This window comes from Alosa alosa, chromosome 20 (assembly GCF_017589495.1).
Source record: "Alosa alosa isolate M-15738 ecotype Scorff River chromosome 20, AALO_Geno_1.1, whole genome shotgun sequence".
Taxonomy (NCBI): domain Eukaryota; kingdom Metazoa; phylum Chordata; class Actinopteri; order Clupeiformes; family Clupeidae; genus Alosa; species Alosa alosa.
In genome coordinates, this window is record NC_063208.1 from 257,501 (window position 1) to 280,000 (window position 22,500).

The 22,500-nt window shown below is 46.0% G+C and overlaps 1 protein-coding gene across 1 annotated transcript in view; it reads left to right on the plus strand.

Annotated features, from left to right (window-relative positions):
- The window catches only part of top2b (DNA topoisomerase II beta), a 78,407-nt gene that overhangs the window by 51,919 nt on the left and 3,988 nt on the right, over positions 1-22,500 (plus strand). The window contains exons 25-33 of the mRNA XM_048228916.1: positions 1,298-1,389; positions 1,513-1,665; positions 2,841-2,924; positions 3,405-3,602; positions 4,642-4,780; positions 7,058-7,216; positions 10,609-10,825; positions 11,323-11,408; positions 11,588-11,686. Coding sequence (XP_048084873.1) covers positions 1,298-1,389; positions 1,513-1,665; positions 2,841-2,924; positions 3,405-3,602; positions 4,642-4,780; positions 7,058-7,216; positions 10,609-10,825; positions 11,323-11,408; positions 11,588-11,686 — 1,227 coding nt within the window. The remainder of the gene's footprint in view (positions 1-1,297; positions 1,390-1,512; positions 1,666-2,840; positions 2,925-3,404; positions 3,603-4,641; positions 4,781-7,057; positions 7,217-10,608; positions 10,826-11,322; positions 11,409-11,587; positions 11,687-22,500) is intronic.

Here is a 22,500-nt window from a genome sequence, read left to right on the forward strand (position 1 = left end):
GTGAAGTTATTATTCATGAGACGATCTGTCTATCGGACGGAGGGAAATGATCGATACAGCTGAGTATTGCAATATTCTGACAGGGGTTGTGTCAAACGCAAGGGTGAAGCATTAATTATTTAGCAATACATATTTAAAAAGCCTTATTGATCATGTTTGTGGTGTACAAAGACGGCAAAATCAATTGCTTGCTTGAACAGCTCAGCCTTGGCTCAGTGGTAGTAAAAGCAAAAGTGGCTGAAATCTTAATCGTCCGAATGATGAAACAAACTTTGTCTCATGCTGGCCCCAGTTCAGCTTAGCAGTAGCCAAAAGGTCATTTATCCGAGTGGCAACACTCAATATGTGACAAATCTTCACATTTGTTAAATGACGTCTTAAATGAATTGGTTGATAGTAATGATAGAGAGGACCATGATACTGTATGGAGTCTCACTATGCGAGTTCAGACAAAGAGTAGAGCAGTGAGAGATGAGTAGAGTAGAGATGAGTAGAGTAGAGATGAGTAGAGTAGAGATGGGAAGAGTAGAGTAGAGTTGGGAAGAGTAGAGTTGGGAAGAGTAGAGTAGAGTTGGGAAGAGCAGTTAGCAGAGCTGGGGAAGAGGAGCAGAGGGGGAAGATCGAGAGAGTTAAGAGTAGAGCCAGGAAGAGTAGAGTCGAGTAGAGCTGGGAAGAGTAGAGCAGAGCTGTGGAAGAGTAGAGCAGAGCTGGGAAGAGTAGAGCATCAAGAGTCGGAGTTGGGCATCATAGAGCTGGGAAGAGTCGAGCTGAGCTGGGAAGAGTAGAGCAGAGCAGAGTTGGGAAGAGCAGAGCTGGGGAAGAGCAGAGCAGAGCGGGGAAGAGTAGAGCTGAGCAGGGAAGAGCAGAGAGCGAGATGGGGAAGAGTAGAGTTGAGTAGGGAAGAGTAGAGTAGAGTTGGGAAGAGTAGAGTAGAGTTGGGAAGAGTAGAGTAGAGTTGGGAAGAGTAGAGTAGAGTTGGGAAGAGTAGAGTAGAGTAGGGGAAGAGTAGAGTAGAGTTGGGAAAGAGTAGAGTTGGGAAGAGTAGAGTAGAGTTGGGAAGAGTAGAGTTGGGAAGGGATGGGAAATTCCGTTTATTGCCAAATTCCGATACTCAAAGACATAAATATAATATACGATAAATAGGCTGACCAAACACTCATAGTCTCAATGTCATAAAAAACATTATCATAATTATCATTATCACCATAAAAACATTATCATGGGAAAACCAAAATAGTGTTGTCCTGGGTGTTAAAGAAACATTCTTTTGTTTGTTTCATGTTTGTGTGTTTGTTAGAGAACAAGTCGAAGAGGGAGCTGATTCGCATGCTGGTGCAGAGGGGCTACGAGTCCGACCCTGTGGCCGCCTGGAACCGAGCCCAGGAGAAGGTCACACACACACACACACACACACACACACACACACACACACACACACACACACACACACACACAGAGCCCAGGAGAAGGTCACACACACACTCACTCACTCACTCTTTCACTTTGGTTCAGGTGCTGGAGGAGGATGACAGTGGCGGTGACAGTGACGGCTCGCTGGACTCCGGCTCGTCCTCAGGGCCCAACTTCAACTACATCCTCAACATGCCGCTCTGGTGCCTGACCAAGGAGAGGGTGGACGAGCTGCTCAAGCAGAGAGACGCCAAGGTACACCACCAGGGGGGGGGCTATGGGGGGGGTGGACGGGCTGCTCAAGCAGAGACGCCAAGGTGGGGGGGGGACCATAGGGGAGAGACTTTAAGAGGTGTGTAGGTGGGATATTGTTTGGGTGTGTGTGTGTGTGTGTGTGTATGTGTGTGTTAGTGAGAGGGGTAGATCAATAAAAGTGGGATTGGGAGAGGCAGTGTGTGTGTGCACTGGGATGAGTAATACACACTTACCTGTGTGTGTGCGTGCGTGTGCGTGCGTGTGTGGGATAATTTTTATATATTTCTCATTGCATGAAATGTTTAGTATAACTTTATATATATATATATATATATATATATATATATATATATATATATAAATATATATATATATATATATATATATATTAGTGAAATGTTAAGATATTTAACTGGAATAAGATATCCCCTGTGCCATCCTAAGTCTCCCTTTGTGGAAATGTCCAGAGTGAGAAGACTGTTTGCTACAGGGTGTCTGATTGACTTCACCCCAAGGACACGCACATAGCCTAGGCCATCAGAAGGTTAACACATGACACACACATAGCCTAGGCCATCAGAAGGTTAACACAAGGACACGCACATAGCCTAGGCCATCAGAAGGTTAACACATGACACACACATAGCCTAGGCCATCAGAAGGTTAACACAAGGACACACACATAGCCTAGGCCATCAGAAGGTTAACACATGACACGCACATAGCCTAGGCCATCAGAAGGTTAACACATGACACGCACATAGCCTAGGCCATCAGAAGGTTAACACAAGGACACGCACATAGCCTAGGCCATCAGAAGGTTAACACAAGGACATAAACATAGCCTAGGCCATCAGAAGGTTAACACAAGGACATAAACATAGCCTAGGCCATCAGAAGGGGGTTTTGCAACATCCTTGTCTCTGTTAATACTGACTGGAAGGATGGATCATTGTTGTGGGGTGATTTTCCATGTTTGTGTGTGTTAAGGTCATTGGAGCTTCACACTGATGTGTGGGCTTGTTACTTTGTTACTTTACCTACTTTGTGGGTAACATTCTCCTGGTACCGTGAATAAAACTGCAGTCTCACACCAGTTGTCTTTGAGTAATTTTGACCACACGCGTGTGTGTGTGTGTGTGTGTGTGTGTGTGCGTGCGTGCGTGTGAGGGTAGAAAGCGGAGCTGAATGAGCTGCAGAGGAAGTCGCGAGAGGACCTGTGGAAGGAGGACCTGGCTGTCTTCATCCAAGAGCTAGACGTGAGTCCAACTCCAAGAGCATTCTGGAAGTTTGTGTGTGTGTGTGTGTGTGTGTGTGTGAGTCAGACTCCAAGAGGATTCTGGGAGTTTGTGTGTGTGTGTGCGTGGCGTGCGTGTGTGTGTGTGTGTGTGTGAGTCAGACTCCAAGAGCATTCTGGGAGTTGACGTGAGTCAGACTCCAAGAGCATTCTGGGAGTTGACGTGAGTCTAAGAGCATTCTGGGAGTTGACGTGAGTCTCTAAGAGCATTCTGGGAGTTTCTCAGCTCTAAGAGGGTCTGGGGTCATTCTGTTTGTGCGTGCGGCATCTGTAAATGGTGTAAATGGTTCATATTTATTTGTGTTTGAGTGCTTCTGTAAAAGTTCTGCTTCTGTGTATTTACAAGTTGTGTGTGTGCGCTTGTGTGTGTGCGCGTGTGCACGTCCGTGTGTGTGTGTGTGTGCGCGCGTGTGCGTGTGTGTGCGCTCGTGTGTGTGTGCAGCGCGTGGAGGAGCAAGAGAAGGAGACGGTGCAGCTGGGGAAGGCGGCTAAGATGGTGAAGGGGAAGGTGGGGAAGCCCAAGGCGCGCAAGATGGAGCTGGAGGAGACGCTGCCGTCACCGTACGGACGCCGCGTGGAGCCGCCCCTCTCCCTCTCCGTCAAGGCCGACGCCGCCAAGAAGGCCAGCAGGAAGAAAAAGGTCTGTCACGCGTCTGTCTGTCACGCGTCTTTCTGTCTCTCAGTCTGTCTGTCACGCGTCTGTCTGTCTGTCTCGCGTCTTTCTGTCTCTCGGTCTGTCTGTCACGCGTATTTCTGTCTGTCTGTCTGTCTGTCACGCGTCTTTCTGTCTGTCTGTCACACATATGTTTTCCCTCACGGGATCAAAAGAGTATATATACTTATACTTATGTCTGTCTGTCTGTCTGTCACGCGTCTTTCTGTCTCTCGGTCTGTCTGTCACATGTCTGTCTGTCTGTCTGTCAGTCACACGTCTGCCTGTCTGTCTCTCTGCATTCAGGGGGCATTCATGACTCTTATATGAGTGTGCATTCAAGTGTGTGTGTGTGTGGGCGTGTGTGTGTCTGCATGCATGCGCGCGTGTGTGTGTGTGTGAGAGTGTTTATATGCTGAGTGTACCAATAAAATGTGTAACGTGTTTGTGTGTGTGTGTATACCCTTTAGGGTGAGCTGGACGTGAAGTTGGAGGGTGATGAGTAATGTGTGTGTGTGTGTAACGGTGTGTGTGTGTGTGTGTGTAACGTGTGTGTGTGTGTGTGTGTGTGTAACGTGTGTGTGTGTGTGTGTGTGTGTGTGTGTATACCCTGCAGGGTGAGCTGGACGTGAAGCTGGAGGGTGATGAGTAATGTGTGTGTGTGTGTAACGTGTGTGTGTAACGTGTGTGTGTGTGTGTAACATGTATGTGTGTGTGTGTGTGTGTGTATACCCTGCAGGGTGAGCTGGACGTGAAGCTGGAGGGTGATTTAGTAATGTGTGTGTAACGTGTGTGTGTAACGTGTGTGTGTGTGTGTGTGTGTGTGTATACCCTGCAGGGTGAGCTGGACGTGAAGTTGGAGGGTGATAAGTAACGTGTGTGTGTGTGTGTGTAACGTGTGTGTGTGTGTGTGTGTGTGTGTGTGTATACCCTACAGGGTGAGCTGGACGTGAAGCTGGAGGGTGATGAGTAATGTGTGTGTGTGTAACGTGTGTGTGTGTAACGTGTGTGTGTGTATACTCTGCAGGGTGAGCTGGACGTGAAGCTGGAGGGTGATGAGGATGGTGAGGCCACAGGAGAGAACTCTCTCATCTCCCCTTCAGGTCTCGGAGCCGCCCCCGCCAAACCCAAAACGCCCCGCGTCAAGAAGGAGAAGAAAGAACCCAGTAAGACACCCATCCTTCCCTGGGTCTAGAACTTAAAGACCCAGGCTTAGAACAACACACATCTTCCACACCTGGACCTAAAGGATAATTCTACTAAGAATCCAGAATTAGTAGCTGAGGACCCTGATGACCCTAACCCTAACTTCAAAGCCCACTGTGGCAGCCAGAGCAACAGGTCACTCATGGAGTCATGCAACTGGCAGCTCTTAGGCTAGCTATGACAGCTCTTAGGCTAGTTTATGGCATTAGGCTAATTATGGCAGCTTTTTAGGCTAGTGATGGCAGATCTTAGGTTAGTTATGGCATTAGGTTAATTATGGCATGGTTATGCCAGCTCTTAGGTTAGTTATGTCATGGTTATGCCAGCTCTTAGGTTAGTTATGGCATGGTTATGCCAGCTCTTAGGCTAGTTTATGGCATTAGGCTAGTTATGGCAGCTTTTTAGGCTAGTGATGGCAGATCTTAGGTTAGTTATGACAGCTCTTAGGCTAGTTTAGTTTCACCGTTTCTCCAAAGGGGGCTCCAAAACACCAATCTCAATAAAGCTGCTTAATTACGGTGAAAATCACATACAAACACTAAACTACATTTCTAACTCTGTTACACCACCCTCCCCTGAATTTCACCAAATTCAAGCAGCAACCCAATACTACTTCCAAAGGCAAAGAGTACACTACTTTCAAACACTAGAGAGAGGGTCACCAATTACAGGACAGCCAACCACAAAGGTATCCAATAAGGATGAAATAGAAGAAGAGGTGTGCAAACTCTCACACAACCAACCACTGGCAGTAGGGTGCCTTATACACCCCACAAGACCATAAAGCCATAAACCATAAATTCCATAAATTCTCCACAAAGCTAATCAGAAAAGCTAGATAAATAATATGTCATTCACTTTTATATTAGTATATAGTTTGTAAATAAACATTTAACATTTAAATGATGTATGAAATAACTGTTAATTAATGCCAAAAAGACATTTAGTTAACTATTAACTTACTATTAACTTACTATTAATACAATATTAGTTAATAGATTTGTTAAAACATTAACATACAGATTTTATGCAAACAACTAATATTTAATTAATGATGAAAAAACTATTAACTTGTGCCAAATATATATTTTAGTAACAATTAACAAATATTAACAAAGGATTAGGTAATTACTAGTTTGCTATTTATTATGGCACCTTATTATGGAGTGTTACCCTCTTAGGCTAGTTATGGCAGCTCTTAGGCTAGTTATGGCATTGTTGTGGCAGCTCTTAGGCTAGTTATGGCATTGTTGTGGCAGCTCTTAGGCTAGTTATGGCAGATCTTAGCTCTTAGGCTAGTTATGGCATGGTTATGGCAGCTCTTAGGCTAGTTATGGCAGCTCTTAGGCTAGTTATGGCATGGTTATGGCAGCTCTTAGGCTAGTTATGGCAGCTCTTAGGCTAGTTATGGCATGGTTAGGCAGCTCTTAGGCTAGTTATGGCAGATCTTAGCTCTTAGGCTAGTTATGGCATGGTTATGGCAGCTCTTAGGCTAGTTTTGGCAGCTCTTAGGCTAGTTATGGCAGCTCTTAGCTCTTGGGCTAGTTATGGCAGCTCTTAGGCTAGTTATGGCAGATCCTAGGCTAGTTATGGCAGCTCTTAGGCTAGTTATGGCATGGTTATGGCAGCTCTTAGGCTAGGATTATACAGAGTTTGATTATGGTTTTGGTTATGGTTATGGAATTTAGCAGACACTTTTTTCCGAAGTGACTTATAGAATAACACAATACACACTCACGCACAAAGCTGCCGATTTGTCCTCAAGGGCGATAAATAACCACCAATTATAGTTTGAAAGGCTCAGTTATCATAATAGCATGATATTCAAATGAGTCATAATAGCATGATATTCAAATGAGTCATAATAGTATGATATTCAAATGAGTCATAGATCTGTGTGCAGGCAGAGTGAACTTCCAGTCATTAGAGAAGAAAGAAAGCCTGTCCCACCTCCTCTATCAGATGAGCTGATGTGGATCTGATCTGGAGATCATGCAGAGTTAGATCATAGATCATGCAGAGTTAGATCATGCAGAGTTAGATCATACAGTTTGATCACTAGAGATCTAGACTTCTCTCCACAGAGGTCAGACATTGAACGACAAGCAAGCAGCGTACAGACCATAAACAAAAACAAATGGATCAGCATAAATAAGCACCACAGGTACCCCTCGGGAGAATAAGCATGTGTGTTGATCAGGAAGTGTGTGTGTTTGTGTGTGTGTGTTTTTCCACAGGTACCCCTCGGGAGAAAAAGACTCCGACTCCCAAAGGGTCCTCATCCAAGAAGGTGAAGAAACGGAACCCCTGGTCTGATGACGACTCAAAGTCCGACAGCGACCTGGACGAGAGCGAGCCAGTCATTCCCCGAGAAACCCAGTCCAAGAGAGCCTCAGGTAGGGGTAGGTACATGTGTGTGTGTGTGTGTGTGTGTAGTGTCTGAACTTGGAATATCCATCAGCATGTCCTTTGGGTGTTTCTGATTGAACTCCAGTAGAGGTCCCTGTTATCATTATAACCCCCCCCTCTCTCTCTCTCCCTCTCTCTATCTCTCTCTCTTTCTCTCTCTATCTCTCTATCTCTATCTCTCTCTCTCCTCTCTCTATCTCTCTCTATCTCCTCTCTCTTTCTCTCTCTCCCTCTCTCTCTCCCTCTCTCTATCTCTCCTCTCTCTATCTCTCTCTCTCTCCCTCTCTCTCTCTCTATCTCTCTCTCTCCTCTCTCTTTCTCTCTCTATCTCTATCTCTCTCTATCTCTCTCTCTGTGTGTTTGTGCGCATGTCTGTGCTGGTCATGGGCAAAAAATAACTTCTGGAGAATCAGAGCTCATTAGACTGAAATGTGCTCATTCGATGGAGTAGTGCAGCTTGCTTCCCATGAGTGTGTGTGTGTGTCTGTGTCTGTTTGAGGTATGTGTGGTGTGTGTGTGTGTGTGTGTGTGTGTGTGTGTCTGAGATGTGTGCATGTCGTGCTGCACACACATTCACACAGAGAGACAGGCTCAGTGAGTTGATTCTGATGTGATTCACGTCTCGCCGAGCCGAGGAGGTCTGAGAGGACCTGCAGTCTGCTGCTCTACACACACACACACACACTACACACACACACACTCACACACTGCGGCATGATGCAAGCGCTATGCAAGAGGCCTTGGATGGGCCGGCTCTTCCTTTAATTAAAGCCTGTGCACTCGGAGCAGCCACACACACACACACACACCCACTCTCACACACACACACACACACACACACACACACTCATGATTGGAGCAACTAATGGAGTTTTCAAACAGAGGAGGACCATGTGGCTCCAAAACAGTGTGGAGTTTCTAAACAGAGTCATGCCTTGTACACACGTAGGCAAGTATTTTTAAGAACCCCCTGCAGTTTAGAATACAAATTCGATTCAAAGAAATTTGTTTCACGCAAAAACCGCTGTTAAGAATATGTGACCAATCAGAGACCTGAAAACATTACAAAACGTATGAAGTGTAGAGGTCAGGAGAGTGGAGTGCAGCATCACTGTAGAGGAGAGTGGAGTGCAGCATCACTGTAGAGGAGAGTGGAGTGCAGCATCACTGTAGAGGAGAGTGTAGAGGAGAGTGGAGTGCAGCATCACTGTAGAGGAGAGTGTAGAGGAGAGTGTAGAGGTCAGGAGAGTGGAGTGCAGCATCACTGTAGAGGAGAGTGTAGAGGAGAGTGTAGAGGTCAGGAGAGTGGAGTGCAGCATCACTGTAGAGTGGAGTGTAGAGGTCAGGAGAGTGGAGTGCAGCATCACTGTAGAGGAGAGTGGAGTGCAGTATCACTGTAGAGGAGAGTGTAGAGGAGAGTGTAGAGGTCAGGAGAGTGGAGTGCAGCATCACTGTAGAGGAGAGTGGAGTGTAGAGGAGAGTGGAGTGCAGCATCACTGTAGAGGAGAGTGGAGTGGAGTGTAGAGGAGAGTGTAGTGCAGCATCACTGTAGAGGAGAGTGGAGTGGAGTGTAGAGGAGAGTGTAGTGCAGCATCACTGTAGAGGAGAGTGGAGTGGAGTGTAGAGGAGAGAGTAGTGCAGCATCACTGTAGAGGAGAGTGGAGTGTAGAGGAGAGTGGAGTGCAGCATCACTGTAGAGGGAGTGGGAAAGGTGTAGAGATGAGAGTAGTGCAGTATCACTGCACTGTGGAGGGGAGGAGAGAAAGTGCAAGTATCACTGTGAGGGAGAGTGTAGTGAGAGAGTAGGAGGCAGAGAGGATCACTAGGAGGGGAGAGTGCAGTATCACTGTAGAGGAGAGTGTGTAGAGGAGGATTAAGGAGTGTAGAGGTCAGGAGAGTGGAGTGCAGCATCACTGTAGAGGAGAGTGTAGAGGTCAGGAGAGTGTAGTGCAGCATCACTGTAGAGGAGAGTGGAGTGCAGAGGAGAGTGTAGAGGAGAGTGTAGAGGTCAGGAGAGTGTAGTGCAGCATCACTGTAGAGGAGAGTGGAGTGCAGAGGAGAGTGCAGAGGAGAGTGTAGAGGAGAGTGTAGAGGTCAGGAGAGTGGAGTGTAGAGGAGAGTGTAGTGCAGCATCACTGTAGAGGAGAGTGGAGTGGAGTGTAGAGGAGAGAGTAGTGCAGTATCACTGTAGAGGAGAGTGTAGAGGAGAGTGTAGAGGAGAGTGTAGAGGAGAGTGTAGAGGTCAGGAGAGTGGAGTGCAGCATCACTGTAGAGAGTGGAGTGCAGCATCACTGTAGAGGAGAGAAATGCTGGGGGCATCATCTAAATTTGCCTTTTTGCCTCTTAGTGTCTGGGGGCATCATCTAAACATATTTATTTAAATAACATATTATCATCTACATTTGCCTTTTTGCCTCTTAGTGTCTGGGGGCATCACCTAAACATATTTATTTATATGACATATTATCATCTACATTTGCATTTTTGCCTTTTAGTGTCTGGGGGCATCATCTAAACATATTTATTTATATGACATATTATCATCTACATTTGCCTTTTTGCCTCCTAGTGTCTGGGGGCATCATCTAAACATATTTATTTACATAACATATTATCATCTACATTTGCCTTTTTGGGGGCATCATCTAAAAGTGCCTTTGTGCTTCTTAACACACTCAAAATGTCATTAAAAGTTCTGTGCAACATGAACAGGGTCCTTACATGACAAAACAATGCGTTTTCTACTCATTCATTGTGCAGAAACCGTTTGAATTCCAAGTTTGTACTGTCACATCGGCACACTGCTCTGTCTACCTTTTTCTGCAGCAACTGAATTCCCATGATACCTACATACTGCGCAAGAATAGAGCTAGCTTTCAGTAACGTGCAAACTTAAGCATCATTTGGACCGTCTCTATGTAGTTACATAGTTATCATATGGTCATAACCATTACAGTACTCAATACCTACTATTGAGGGGAAATAAACTTCAAGGTTTCATTGTGAAGCCGGCATGAGCTTGACAACAAACTCTTTTGGGCTTGCCTGGAAGCGACTGATGAAAACAGTGGTATGTGACAGTACAAACTTTGAATTCAAATGGTTTCTTCACAATTAATGAATTGAAAACGCATTAATCTTAAACGTTTTAGGTCCAAGATATTCCATGAATTCAACTCTTCAACTTTCCAATCCTCCGCTGCACCGTGCTACGCCGCCTCAAACACTTGTCTCACGTTCAAACTGATAAATGCCATGCTGTGTGGAAATGAGCGCATGCCGGTCTTGCGCCTGTTTCATGTCGTGTCTGTATAATTCTCTGGTTTAACTGCCCCAGTCGTGTGTTGATTCTCTGCTAATCCACCTCATCTTTTTCTAGCCGTGAAAGCCAAGTACACGTTCGACTTCTCGGAGGAAGAGGATCGCGGCGATGACGGAGACGACGATCAGGACGAGGACGGCCACTCGTCACCGGTGCGTTCCTATGGCGACAGCTTCAGCACATCCCAGAGCAAGGAGCCGTACAACAATAACACCAACGAGGAAGACGACGATGACGAAGACGACATCTTCCCTCCAAAACAGTCCTTCACACCGTAAGAGACCAAGTCGGGTTCTGTTTGTGACAGGGTGGCCGCGGGTCCTCAAAAAGTCTTAAAATCACTTTTCCTAAAATAAGGCCTTAAAAAGTATTAAATTGTCTTAAATTCAGATTGGATGGGTCTTAAATATTTTTTTAGTTAAGTCACCATGAAAATGCCAGGTTGAATATTCTGCCAGGTTGAATATTCCGATATGCGCTGCATTGTCTATGGTTAGGTCAGAGCTTGTTTGTCTACTGCACAGCTTTTGATGACGTGAAATAACGGCACGATATATATATATATATATATATATATTATATATTTAGAGAAAGAGAGAGAGAGATATATTTAGAGAGAGCGAGAGAGAGATTTATAGAGAGAGAAAGAGAGAGGGAGAGAGATATATTTATAGAGAGAGAGAGAGATACGTTGATTCATTGATCGGGTGATTAGTTGATTGGTGGAAGTGGTCGGTTGGTGGATTTATTGATCGATTGTGTTCTTCACAGGTCTGCTCCAGCAACTAAAAAGAAGGAACCTGCAAAATCATCCAAATCTGCCTTCTCTGACACAGTCAGACTGAGCAGTGATAGTGGTAAGTGTGTGTGTGGCTCTGTGTGTGTGTGTGTGTGTGTGTGCGTGTACGTGTGCCTCTGTATGTCTGTATGTGACTCTGTGTGTGTGTGTGTGTGCATGTGTGTGCCACATGCGTGACTAATGTGTGTGTGTGTGTGTGTGTGCCACATGCGTCACTAATGCTGTTGTCCCCCTCAGACGGCGGGAAGTCGGACAGCGACGATGGCAACGGCCCCTCAGTTTTCTCGTCTTTCTCCAGCAGCTCAGTCTTCGACAAATCAACGCCTGCCAAAAAAGGTAATACCGCCCCCCACCACTAAATGTCACTGCACACCCTCACTCTGACATCAGCCACAGAGGAGCAGTGCAGTCTATCCCTCTTTACTTTTGTCTCAGCTTTCTTGCGGCATTACACGCAGGCACGCCCACTTTACCTCGGAGTGCTTGAGGGTACCCCGAGGTGGACGTACGACCTTACAACAAACATGGCTGCGCCCATAGTTGAGATGAGATGACATGTATTTTTTTAGCATTTGTACTGTGTTGGTCATTTTAATGTTGATGCAATGCTCATACACACTAGATTACATTGCTGCTTCAATCCGGTCACCAATTCATGCATTGCACGGTCTTGCTGTGCCTGCAATACAATGTAACGATTTGTTTTCCAGCCGTTTAGCTAGAGGCTACATGTAGCACAAAACAATAACAATGACCAGCCTCCTGCTAATGCCCCTCGTGGCCCGAGAGAAACGCAACAGCACTTGTTGAAATTGAAATAGGCGAAATTGAGTTACTAAAAAAAAGATTTATTGTTAATTCACATTGACCATACCCAGTAAGGGAGAATGAGGGACGTGTTCTTGTGTTCTAGACCAATGTCCAGCACTAGCAGCTGCTGCCCTGGTGGCATCCATGTTCTTCCCAAAAAGACTACAAACCCCAGCGTTTGCGCTAGCAACTCATTTGTACATGTCATATGGGTGGCCATACGAGGATTTACAATACAAAAGGAAAGGGCCATATTACTGAAGTAATAATAATAATAATAATAATAATAATAATAATAATAAAGCTTTATTTGTATAGCACCTTTCATACACAGAATGCAGCTCAAAGTGCTTTACATTTGAAGCATGTAACACAATAATAGTCAGTCAGTCATTATCAATCACTTTTCTTTGCTGTTTATGATATACTCAGCAACATATCAAAAATATAGAAAATGGCGTCATAAGACTGGCAGCCTTAACCCTCTTACCCCCACAAGCACGCCATATGGCAACTGTGGCAAGGAAAAACTCCCATATTCCAGGAAGAAACCTTGAGCAGAACCTGACTTAATAGGGGAGCCCATCTGCTTCTGGCTGGCTAAGCCCCTCAATAGTAGCAGATGTAGAATAATCTGAAAATGTAGTCTACAGGATAAGATGAGTTAACTAAAAGCTTTCCTGTACAGGTATGTTTTCAGATCTTTTTAAAAAAATATTTACTGAACTCGCCTGCTTGATGTACAGAGGCAGCGTGTTCCATAGTTTGGGGCATAATGGATAAACGCAGCTTCTCCACTTTGTTTGTGGAGCACTTTGGGTACGATTAAAAGATTAGAATTGGATGATCTAAGTTTCCTTTGTGGTTGATAAGATATTAAAAGCTCAGAGATATATGAAGGTGCTATGCCATTCAGAGCTTTGTAAGTAATTAACATAACCTTAAAATCAATTCTATAGGAAATAGGGAGCCAGTGCAGTTCAGCCAACACAGGGGTGATGTGTTCTCTCTTCTTAGTCTTAGTTAAAAGTCTAGCCGCCAGAGTTCTGTATGAGTGCCAATTTCTTTAGATGTTTTTGGGAAGACCAGTGAAAAGTGCATTGCAGTAGTCTAACCTGCTAGTGATAAAGGCGTGAATGAGTTTTCTGCATCTTGTTGAGTTAAAAGGGCCGCACTTTGGCAATGTTTCTCAAGTGGAAATAGGCTGTCTGAGTAACTTTACTGATATGGGGCTTAAAACTTAACTCTGCATCTAAGATGACACCCCAGGCTTGTTACTTTTTGGTTTGACCTGGTGTGCCAAGTTCCCCAGATTACTAAGAATAATATCTCGCTTTAGTTTTGGTCCAACCAGAAGTACCTCTGTTTTGTCATCATTTAGTTTCAAAAAAGTTTTTGCTCATCCACTGATTAATGGAGGTTAGGCATGCAGTGAGGGAGCAAAGGCCATCTGGGTTAGTTGGCTCCACAGAAAGATACAATTGGGTATCATCTATGTAGCTGTGGAAGTTTACATTATGCTGACTTATGACGTTTCCCAATGGAAGCATATATAGAGAAAAATAGCAGGGGGACCAAGGCAGCCCCTGGGCCACACCAAAAGGCAAGTCATGTTTTTCAGATACATGATCTCCTAGACTGATATAAAAATCTCTGCCAGTAATGTAGGTTTGAAACCAGTTTAGAGCATTATCAGAGACCCACCCACTTCTCGAAGGTGGTGAATTAGGATGCTATGATCAATGGTGTCAAATGCACGCACTCAAATCCAGAAGAATAAGGATTGAGACTTTGTTTGAGTGGTAGCTAGTCTGAGATCATTGACTATTTTACTAGAGCCGTTTCTGTGCTGTGATTTGATCTAAACCTGATTGGAATTTTTCAAGGATACTGTTTTCGTTGAGGAAGGTATTTAACTGATTACAAACAACTTTTTCAAGTACTTTGCTCAAAAACGATAGATTTGATATAGGCCTGTAGTTGCTCAGATTGGTATGGTCAAGATTTGACTTTTTAAGTAAAGGTTTCACAACAGCGGTTTTAAAAGCAGTTGGAAATATACCTGTTTCTAATGAGGTATTTATTACCTTGAGAAAAAAGGGAGCTAAGCCATCATATACTTTTTTGAGGAATGTAGTAGGGATTGGATCTAAAACACATGTTGAGGAGCGGTTTGAGTTATAATTTTACCAAGCTCAGATTGAGTAATAGTGCTAAAGGACCTTAATTTTGGGGGCTGTTTTTTTGGGTGTACTATCAAACATATTACTTGTGTTACCAATAGCCTCCCTTATAGAAATTACTTTGTTTTTGAAGAAGTCTGCAAATTCTTCGCATCTTAGAGAGGATGCCTGACTGAGTGTATCAAAAGGTGTTTGATGCAATAGCCTATCAATGGTAGAGAACAACACCCTAGAGTTTCCACTGTTTTCAGCAATTACCTTAGAGAAGTGGTTCCTCCTCTCATTCAATAGCTCTATTATAATTTGCAATTTTTTCTTTTAGAATGGCACGGTGAACCTGTAACGGTGAACCTCTCAGCTTTCCTACATGATCTTTTTAGATCATGGATATTTTCGTTCATCCAAGGTGTCAGTTTGCTACAGGGCCTTTTTTAGTCTTTAAGGGTGCCACTCTGTCAAGCAGAGCCCTAATTCACGATTGAGAGCCTCTACCATTTGATCAATGGGATGATGTAAAATATCTAAATTTATGGAGTCTATAAGAGCTATGAACTGCTGTTCTGCTCTAATGTCCAAGAGTCAGCGATTTGATTGCAATTTTCGGGATGAATTTTTGGAGTATGTAGTACAATATTAAAAGATACACAATGATGATCAGACATATTTATATCATTTACTGATAAGTCTGTGACTTCTATCCCTCTGGAAATGACTAGATCGAGGGTGTTGCCAAGGTTGTGGGTGGGTCCTTTAACATGCTGCTTTAGCTCTAAACTGTCCAACACATAAAGGAACTTACTGGCTTTAGCATCAGTTGTCTTATTGACATGAATATTGAAGTCGCCATTTACAATTATCCGATCATAGCTAGTGATGATGAGCGACATAAGTTCAGAAAACTGGCCGAAAAGCCAGTCCATAGTTTAGGAGGCGGTATAAGGTTAATAGAAGTACAGCTGGGTCAGCCTTCAGAGTGAGGGCAATACTCAAAGGAAGCGAATTCATGAAAGTTGACTCGTGTGCAACTATATTTGTTTGAGAGAATGGAGGCAATTCCACCACCTCGCTTTGCCTTGTCTAATTGAGGGAAGAAATTATAATTTGGGGACAAGTCTCAACAAGAACAGCTTCGCTGTCTGAAGTCAGCCAGGTTTCAACAAGAAACAGAAAATCCAATTTTTTTCACTAATAAAATCATTGATTGCAAAGGTTTTGGTAGTAAGTGCACCTATATTTAGTAAACCCATGTTAGCTGAAAATGCCTCTGGCTTTTGAGGAATATGCTGAGGTATGGAAAGAATATTTGTTAGGTTTCTAGTTTTAAATTTGTCTTTTCTTTTTACTATATGTTGGGTAGAAATCAACGTTGAATAGAACTATAAGCATAAGTCATGCTATTGCATGACACAGCTTGATCTATGGTAGTAGTATTGTATGTTACCCTGCAGAAAACATTCTCAGACTCATCCACATGTATAATGCCATTCGAATCAATACCTGGGGGCGGAATCTGTAATATTTTCTACAGAATGTCAATGTCTCAGTGTGGACGCTTATGTTGTCAGAGAGTAGCCTGGCTCCATGTTGGTTTGGGTGGAGACCATCACGCTTCAGCATACTGGGCCTCTCCCAGAACAAGCCCCAGTTGTTGACATAGGGATGCTTAGGGAAGCGCAGTAGCGCTTGGAGCCAGGTGTGGAGATCGAACAATCTGACCATCTCTCAGCACCTTTTTCTGTAGGTAGGAGAGGCCCAGAGATGACAAAGCGTTTTCTGTGCCCATCAGAGTGGTGATGAGAGTTTTGTAGTTTTCCTGCAGTGCTACTGACTGCTTATCTCTGATGTCGCTTTCAGGCTCACGTGGTGCATGATGTTGTTGGACCTTGGTGTGGCGGGCCAGGATGCTTGGGAGTTTCTGCTGGATGTCAAGGACCTTGGCACCAGGGAAGCAGTAGACCTTGGAGGGACCGCTACATGATGGGGAAATGCAGAGGTCTCTAACCATGGAACTGCCGGCGACCAGGGTGGAGGCTGATGAGGTCCGGGGAGGAGGGGTCGGGGGCGCCCGACTTTGAGGAGGGACCAGGATGGTTGTCTCGGGCTGGAGGGGCTCCTCATCCCGGGTCAGAATGGCATAGCGATTTTCCAGTCGTGATAGGTTGGGCTGGGCCTGAGTGCCGGGCCCGACCGCCTGCCGGCTTGTGATGCTTGCTTCTACGCCATGGCTCAGGCTGGTGTGGAGGGAGCTGGCCAGCAGAGCAGGCTTGGTTCTCAGCAGAGGCCGGGAGAGGCAACAGGGACAGAAGTTGCATTAGTGCATGGCATGGTTAAAGTATTGAGGACAGAGGAAATCAGGGCATCTGGCATTTGTGTGTGTAAGAGAGGTAACGCTACTTACGGAGAGAATGGTGTCGAGGAACTGTTCATCCTTCTCAATCTGATGGAGGGTCGCTATTCTGGCTTCGAAGTTCCACTATCTTTTCGCTGAGAAGGACGCATGAGTCGCAGCCTGGTGCACAGCTGAGGGGGGGGGAGGCATCGGTGGTCGCGGCGAGGGCCGTCGGTGTCAACTGTTTTTAAACGCTTGTTTGCTAGTTGGCTAGCAACAGCTTATATCGTGCAGTTCCTTGATAACTCAACACAGGTAGCGGGTAAGTAATCTGAGAAGATCTCACTTTTATATTGAGTCACTAGTTTTGGAGAGACGAAGGAATTTGATGCTTTCTTTCCAGATATCGCTTCCTTTGGCCCGCATATTTGCAGCCCTTGATGCTGGCTTAACGTTTAATCTAACGCTGACAGAAAAGTTTGCACAAGGTTATAGAGTCCCGACAACCAGCCCCTCGAGCAACACAGTTTATGCAAGAGTTTGTCTTCACGGTAGATATAATCGGTAGCCAGTAACCGTGAGAGTAGATGGTAACAAGGAGATTTTAAGATCCCCTTGTGTGTGTGTGTGTGTGTGTGTGTGTGTGTGTGTGTGTAGTGTTGTAGTGTGTATTACTGAAGTGTGGACACCAACAACCTCCTCCAGTGTGTGTATGTGGATAATTCAAATAACCTCCCAGGTGTGTGTGCAGTGTGTGTAGTGTTGCAGCGTGTGTGTGTAGTGTGTGTGTGTGTAGTGTTGTATGTGACACCAACAACCTCCTCCAGTGTGTGTGTGTGAGTGGACACCATCAACCTCCACTCAGTGTGTGTGATGTGGACACCAACAACCTCCTCCAGTGTGTGTGTGTGTAGTGTTTGTAATTATTATTGTGTGTGTGAGTGTTAGTGTGTGTGTGTGTGTGGTGTTGTAGTGTGTGTGTGTGTGCTGATGTGGACACCAACAACCTCCTCAGTGTGTGTGTGTGGTGTGTGTGTGTGTGTGTGTGTGTGGTGTGGACACAACAACCTCCTCCAGTGTGTGTGTGTGTGGTGTGGACACCAACAACCTCCTCCAGTGTGTGTGTGTAGTGTGTGTGTGTGTGTGTAGTGTGGACACCAACAACCTCCTCCAGTGTGTGTGTGTAGTGTGGACACCAACAACCTCCTCCAGTGTGTGTGTGTGGTGGACACCAACAACCTCCACTCCAGGGTATTATTATTAGTGTGTATTGCTGAAGTGTGGACTACCAACAGCCTCCTCCAGTGTGTGTGTGTGGTGTGGACACCAGCAACCTCCTCCAGTGTGTGTAGTGTGGACACAACAGCCTCCTCCAGTGTGTGTGGCCCGTGTGTGAACACCGCGCCTCCTCAGTGTGTGTGTGTGAATTATTGTGTGTGTATTACTGAAGTGTGGACACCAGCTTAGCCTCCTCAGTGTGTGTGTAATTATTATTGTGTGGGCTGTGGCCTCTCCAGTGTGTGTATGTGTGGTACCAACAAGCCTCCTCCAGTGTGTGTGTGTGGTGTGTGTGTGTGTGGTGTGGACACCAACAGCCTCCTTTTCCAGTGTATTATTGTGTAGTGTGGACACCAACAACCTCCTCAATTATTATTATTATTAATAGTAGTATTGTAGTGTGGACATAACAACCTCTCCTCCAGTGTGTGTGTAGTGTGGACACCACAACCTCTCAGTGTGTGTGTGTGGTGTGTGTGTGTGTGTGGTGGCGGACACCAACGGCACCACTCCAGTGTGTGTGCTGGTGTGGACCAACAACCTCCTCCAGTGTGTGTGTGTGGTGTGTGTGTGTGTGGTGTGGACACCAACAGCCTCCTCCGGTGTGTGTGTGTGATGGGCACCAACAACCTCCTCCAGTGTGTGTATGTAGTGTGTGTGTAGTGTGGACACCAACAACCTCCTCCAGTGTGTGTGTGTAGTGTGTGTGTGTGTGTGTGTGTTGTAGTGTGTGTGTGTATTACTGAAGTGTGGACACCAACAACCTCCTCCAGTGTGTGTGTGTGGTGTGTGTGTGTGTGTGGTGTGGTTTTAACAGCCTCCTCCGGTGTGTTATTGTGTGTAGTGGTTTTAACCTCAGTGTGTGTGTGTAGTGTGGACACCAACAACCTCCTCCAGTGTGTGTGTGTAGTGTGTGTGTGGTGTGGACGCAACAACCTCCTCAGTGTGTGTGTGGTGTGGACACCAACAGCCTCCTCAGTGTGTGTGTGTGTGGTGTGGACACCAGCAACAACCTCCTCCGGTGTGTGTGTGTGTGGTGTGGACACCAACAGCCTCCCTCAGGGTAATGTGTGTTATTATTGTGGTGTGTGTGTAGTGTGGACACCAACAACCTCCTCCAGTGTGTGTGTGTGGTGTGGACACCAACAACCTCCTCCAGTGTGTGTGTGTAGTGTGGACACCAACAACCTCCTCCAGTGTGTGTGTGTGTGTGTAGTGTGTGTGTGTGTAGTGTGGACACCAACAACCTCCTCCAGTGTGTGTGTGTGTGTAGTGTGTGTGTAGTGTGGACACCAACAACCTCCTCCAGTGTGTGTGTGTAGTGTGGACACCAACAATCTCCTCCAGTGTGTGTGTGTGGTGTGTGTCTGTGTGTAGTGTGGACACCAACAACCTCCTCCAGTGTGTGTGTGTGGTGTGGACACCAACAACCTCCTCCAGTGTGTGTGTGTGTGGTGTGTGTAGTGTGGACACCAACAACCTCCTCCAGTGTGTGTGTGTAGTGTGGACACCAGCAATCTCCTCAGTGTGTGTTAGTGTGTGTCTGTGTAGTGTGGACACCAACAACCTCCTCCAGTGTATTATTATTATTGGTGTGTGGACATAACAACCTCCTCCAGTGTGTGTGTGTAGTGTGGACACCAACAACCTCCTCCAGTGTGTGTGTAGTGTGTGTGTGTGTAGTGTGGACACCAACAACCTCCTCCAGTGTGTGTGTGTGTGTGTGTGTGTGTGTGTGTGTGTAGTGTGGACACCAACAACCTCCTCCAGTGTGTGTGTGGTGTGTGTGTGTGTAGTGTGGACACCAACAACCTCCTCCAGTGTGTGTGTAGTGTGGACACCAACAACCTCCTCCAGTGTGTGTGTGTGTGGTGTGGACACCAACAACCTCCTCCAGTGTGTGTGTGTAGTGTGGACACCAACAACCTCCTCAAAATTAAAAGTCAGCTGTCAATTTCTTCACATATTTCGAACATACAAAGAGATCGAAATTCGTTTCTCACTATCACGGTGAAGACAAGACATATTTTGCAATTTTAAGTCCACAGACAAAAGCATAACATTCAAGTAAACAAAAAGTAAATCGTAGAAGTAAATAAGAGGGCACATATAATAATGAAAAAAAAATAAGAGCAGCAAAATTTTTGTTGAAAGTGTGCATAGACAGTCAATAAAACTAGTGCAAAATCAGGCCAATAAGGAAAACTTGGGTAGTTCTATTTTGACCACGATAATGAAAGAAAGAGTAGCATAGTGGTGCAAGTTATGTAAGAGCAGCAAGTGTTGTGTTTTCAGGACAACACCAAGTTGTAAAGATATACAAGTGTGCAAGTGTTCAAGTGTGCAAGAGTGAGTAGTGCGGGCGGCCATTGTGGGTCCAATGTCCAGGATGTTGTAGCTGAGGAGGTGGAGGGGAGAGGAGGAGAGAGTTCAGCATCCTTACAGCTTGGTGTATGAAGCTGTTGGTGAGAATCTGGTAGTCTTGGGGCGCAGGCTGCCCTGCTTCCCAGGGCAGTAGAATCAAGCAGATTGTGAGCTGGGGTGACTGCATCACCACAATTTTGTCGCCTCATGGGTGAGGTGGGTGGTGTAAATGTCCTTCAGGGAGGGAGAAGCACCAATGATCCTTCCAGCTGTGTTCACTATGCTGCTGCAGGGCTTCCTGTTGTATTCAGTGCAGCTTCCGCCTACATTAGGCGATACAGCTGGAAAGGATGCTCTCAATGGTGCCCCCTGGGTAGAATGTGGTCATGATGGCTGGGTGGAGCACCTAATGGCCTGAGTTTCCTAAGGAAGCAGGCGCGTGGCTGAGCTCTCTTCAGCCAGTGATGCAGTGTTGGTAGTCCAGGAGAGGTCTTCACTGATGTGCACTCCCAGAATTTGGTGCTGCTCGCTTTCCACACCAAAGCACCGTCGATGGTCAGTGGCAGGTGTTGGGTGACTTCTCCGGAAGTCAACAACAATCTCTTGGTCTTGCTGACGCTCAGCAGGAGGTTGTTGTCCCTGCACCCACGTGGTCAGATGGTCGCACTCTCCAACCTGTATTGAGTCTCTCGTCGCCCTTGGTGATGAGACCCACCAGAGGCCAGGCTCTGCCAGCAAATTTCACTATGGATTGTTGCTGTAGGTTGCAGTGCAGTCATCGTCAGCAGGGTGAAGAGAGGACTGAGCACGCCTTGGGGGGTTCCCTGTGCCCAGTGTGATGCTGCTTGAGGTATTGCTGCCAACCGCATTACCACTTGGGGCCTCCTGACAGGGGAAGTCCAGTAGCCAGTTGCAGAGGTAGGTACTGAGTCCCAGTTTGCTCAGGGTTTGCAGATGAGTTGTTTGGGTATGGGTGTTGAATGCAGAACTGAGTCTATAAACAGCAATCTCACATATGAGTCTCTTTTCCAGGTGGGTGAGGGCTGGGTGGAGGCAGTAAAGATTGCATCCTCTGTAGACCGCTTGGCTCGGCATGCAAACTGGAAGGGGGTCAGGTGGGGGGGTAGAAATGGTTTGATATGTGGATATGACAAGCGGCTCAAAGCACTTTTCCGCGATGATGATGGCAGTGCCCACAGGGCGGTAGTCATTGAAAAGGATGGACAGTTTTCTCGGGCACAGGTATGATGGTGGCAGCTTTGAAACATGATGGGATCTATGGCGGTTTCAGGAAGTGTTAAAGATGCTGCCCGTGAAGACATCCCTTGTTTCTCCCCATGAAACCTTCACGCATCTAACCTGGGATGTTGTCTGGACCTGTTGCCTTCACGGGCGTTGATAGCAGCAAAGTGTCCTCTTCACGCCATTCGGCAGATATAACAGGGGCTGCCTAAGTGTAGAGGGGGGACAATTTCTGTGGGCGGGTGCTGTTTTGTGCCTCAAAGCTTGAGCAAAAGCGGTTCAGGTTGTTGAGCAGAGGATGTTGCTCACAGCTCTGTATGCGCCGGGCTTGTAGTCCCGATGAGGGCCTGAATGCCCTGGCCATAGGCTTTGTGAGTTCCTGCTGTCTTTGAAGTGGGTGGTTTATCTTGTGAGTGTATTCCTTTTTTTGCTTCCTTTGATGCCACCGACAGGTTGGCTCGCTGCTGTTTTTCATGCCAGCTTCATCCCCAGCCTCTGTAGGGGTTTTGTTCTGGCCCCAGCCTGAGGATTAACTCCCCTGTCAGCCATGGCTTCCAGTTAGCCCGAGTGATGATGTTTTTGTGTGTAAGGTCAAGCATCATCCGGGGATGCACTGGTGATGTAAGAGGTTACAGTGTCTGCATACTCCTCTATGTCTGTCCTGGTTGTTGTAAGTGGCTGCCTGTTTAAACATTTCCCCAGTCTGTTGTGTCAAAAGCAGTCTTGAAGAGCATCGGAGGGCTCCCCAGGCCACACTTTTACCTGCTTACGACCCAGTTTGTCTGCTTTACCCTTTATTCTGTATCACCGGGCATTAGCATAACAGTGATATGGTCTGAAAGTCCAATGTGGGGAGGGGGGTGGCTTTGTATGCTCCCTTTGTGTAGTGTAGAACAGGTCCAGGATGTTATCTCCTCTTGTTGGAAAATCAACATGCTGGGTGT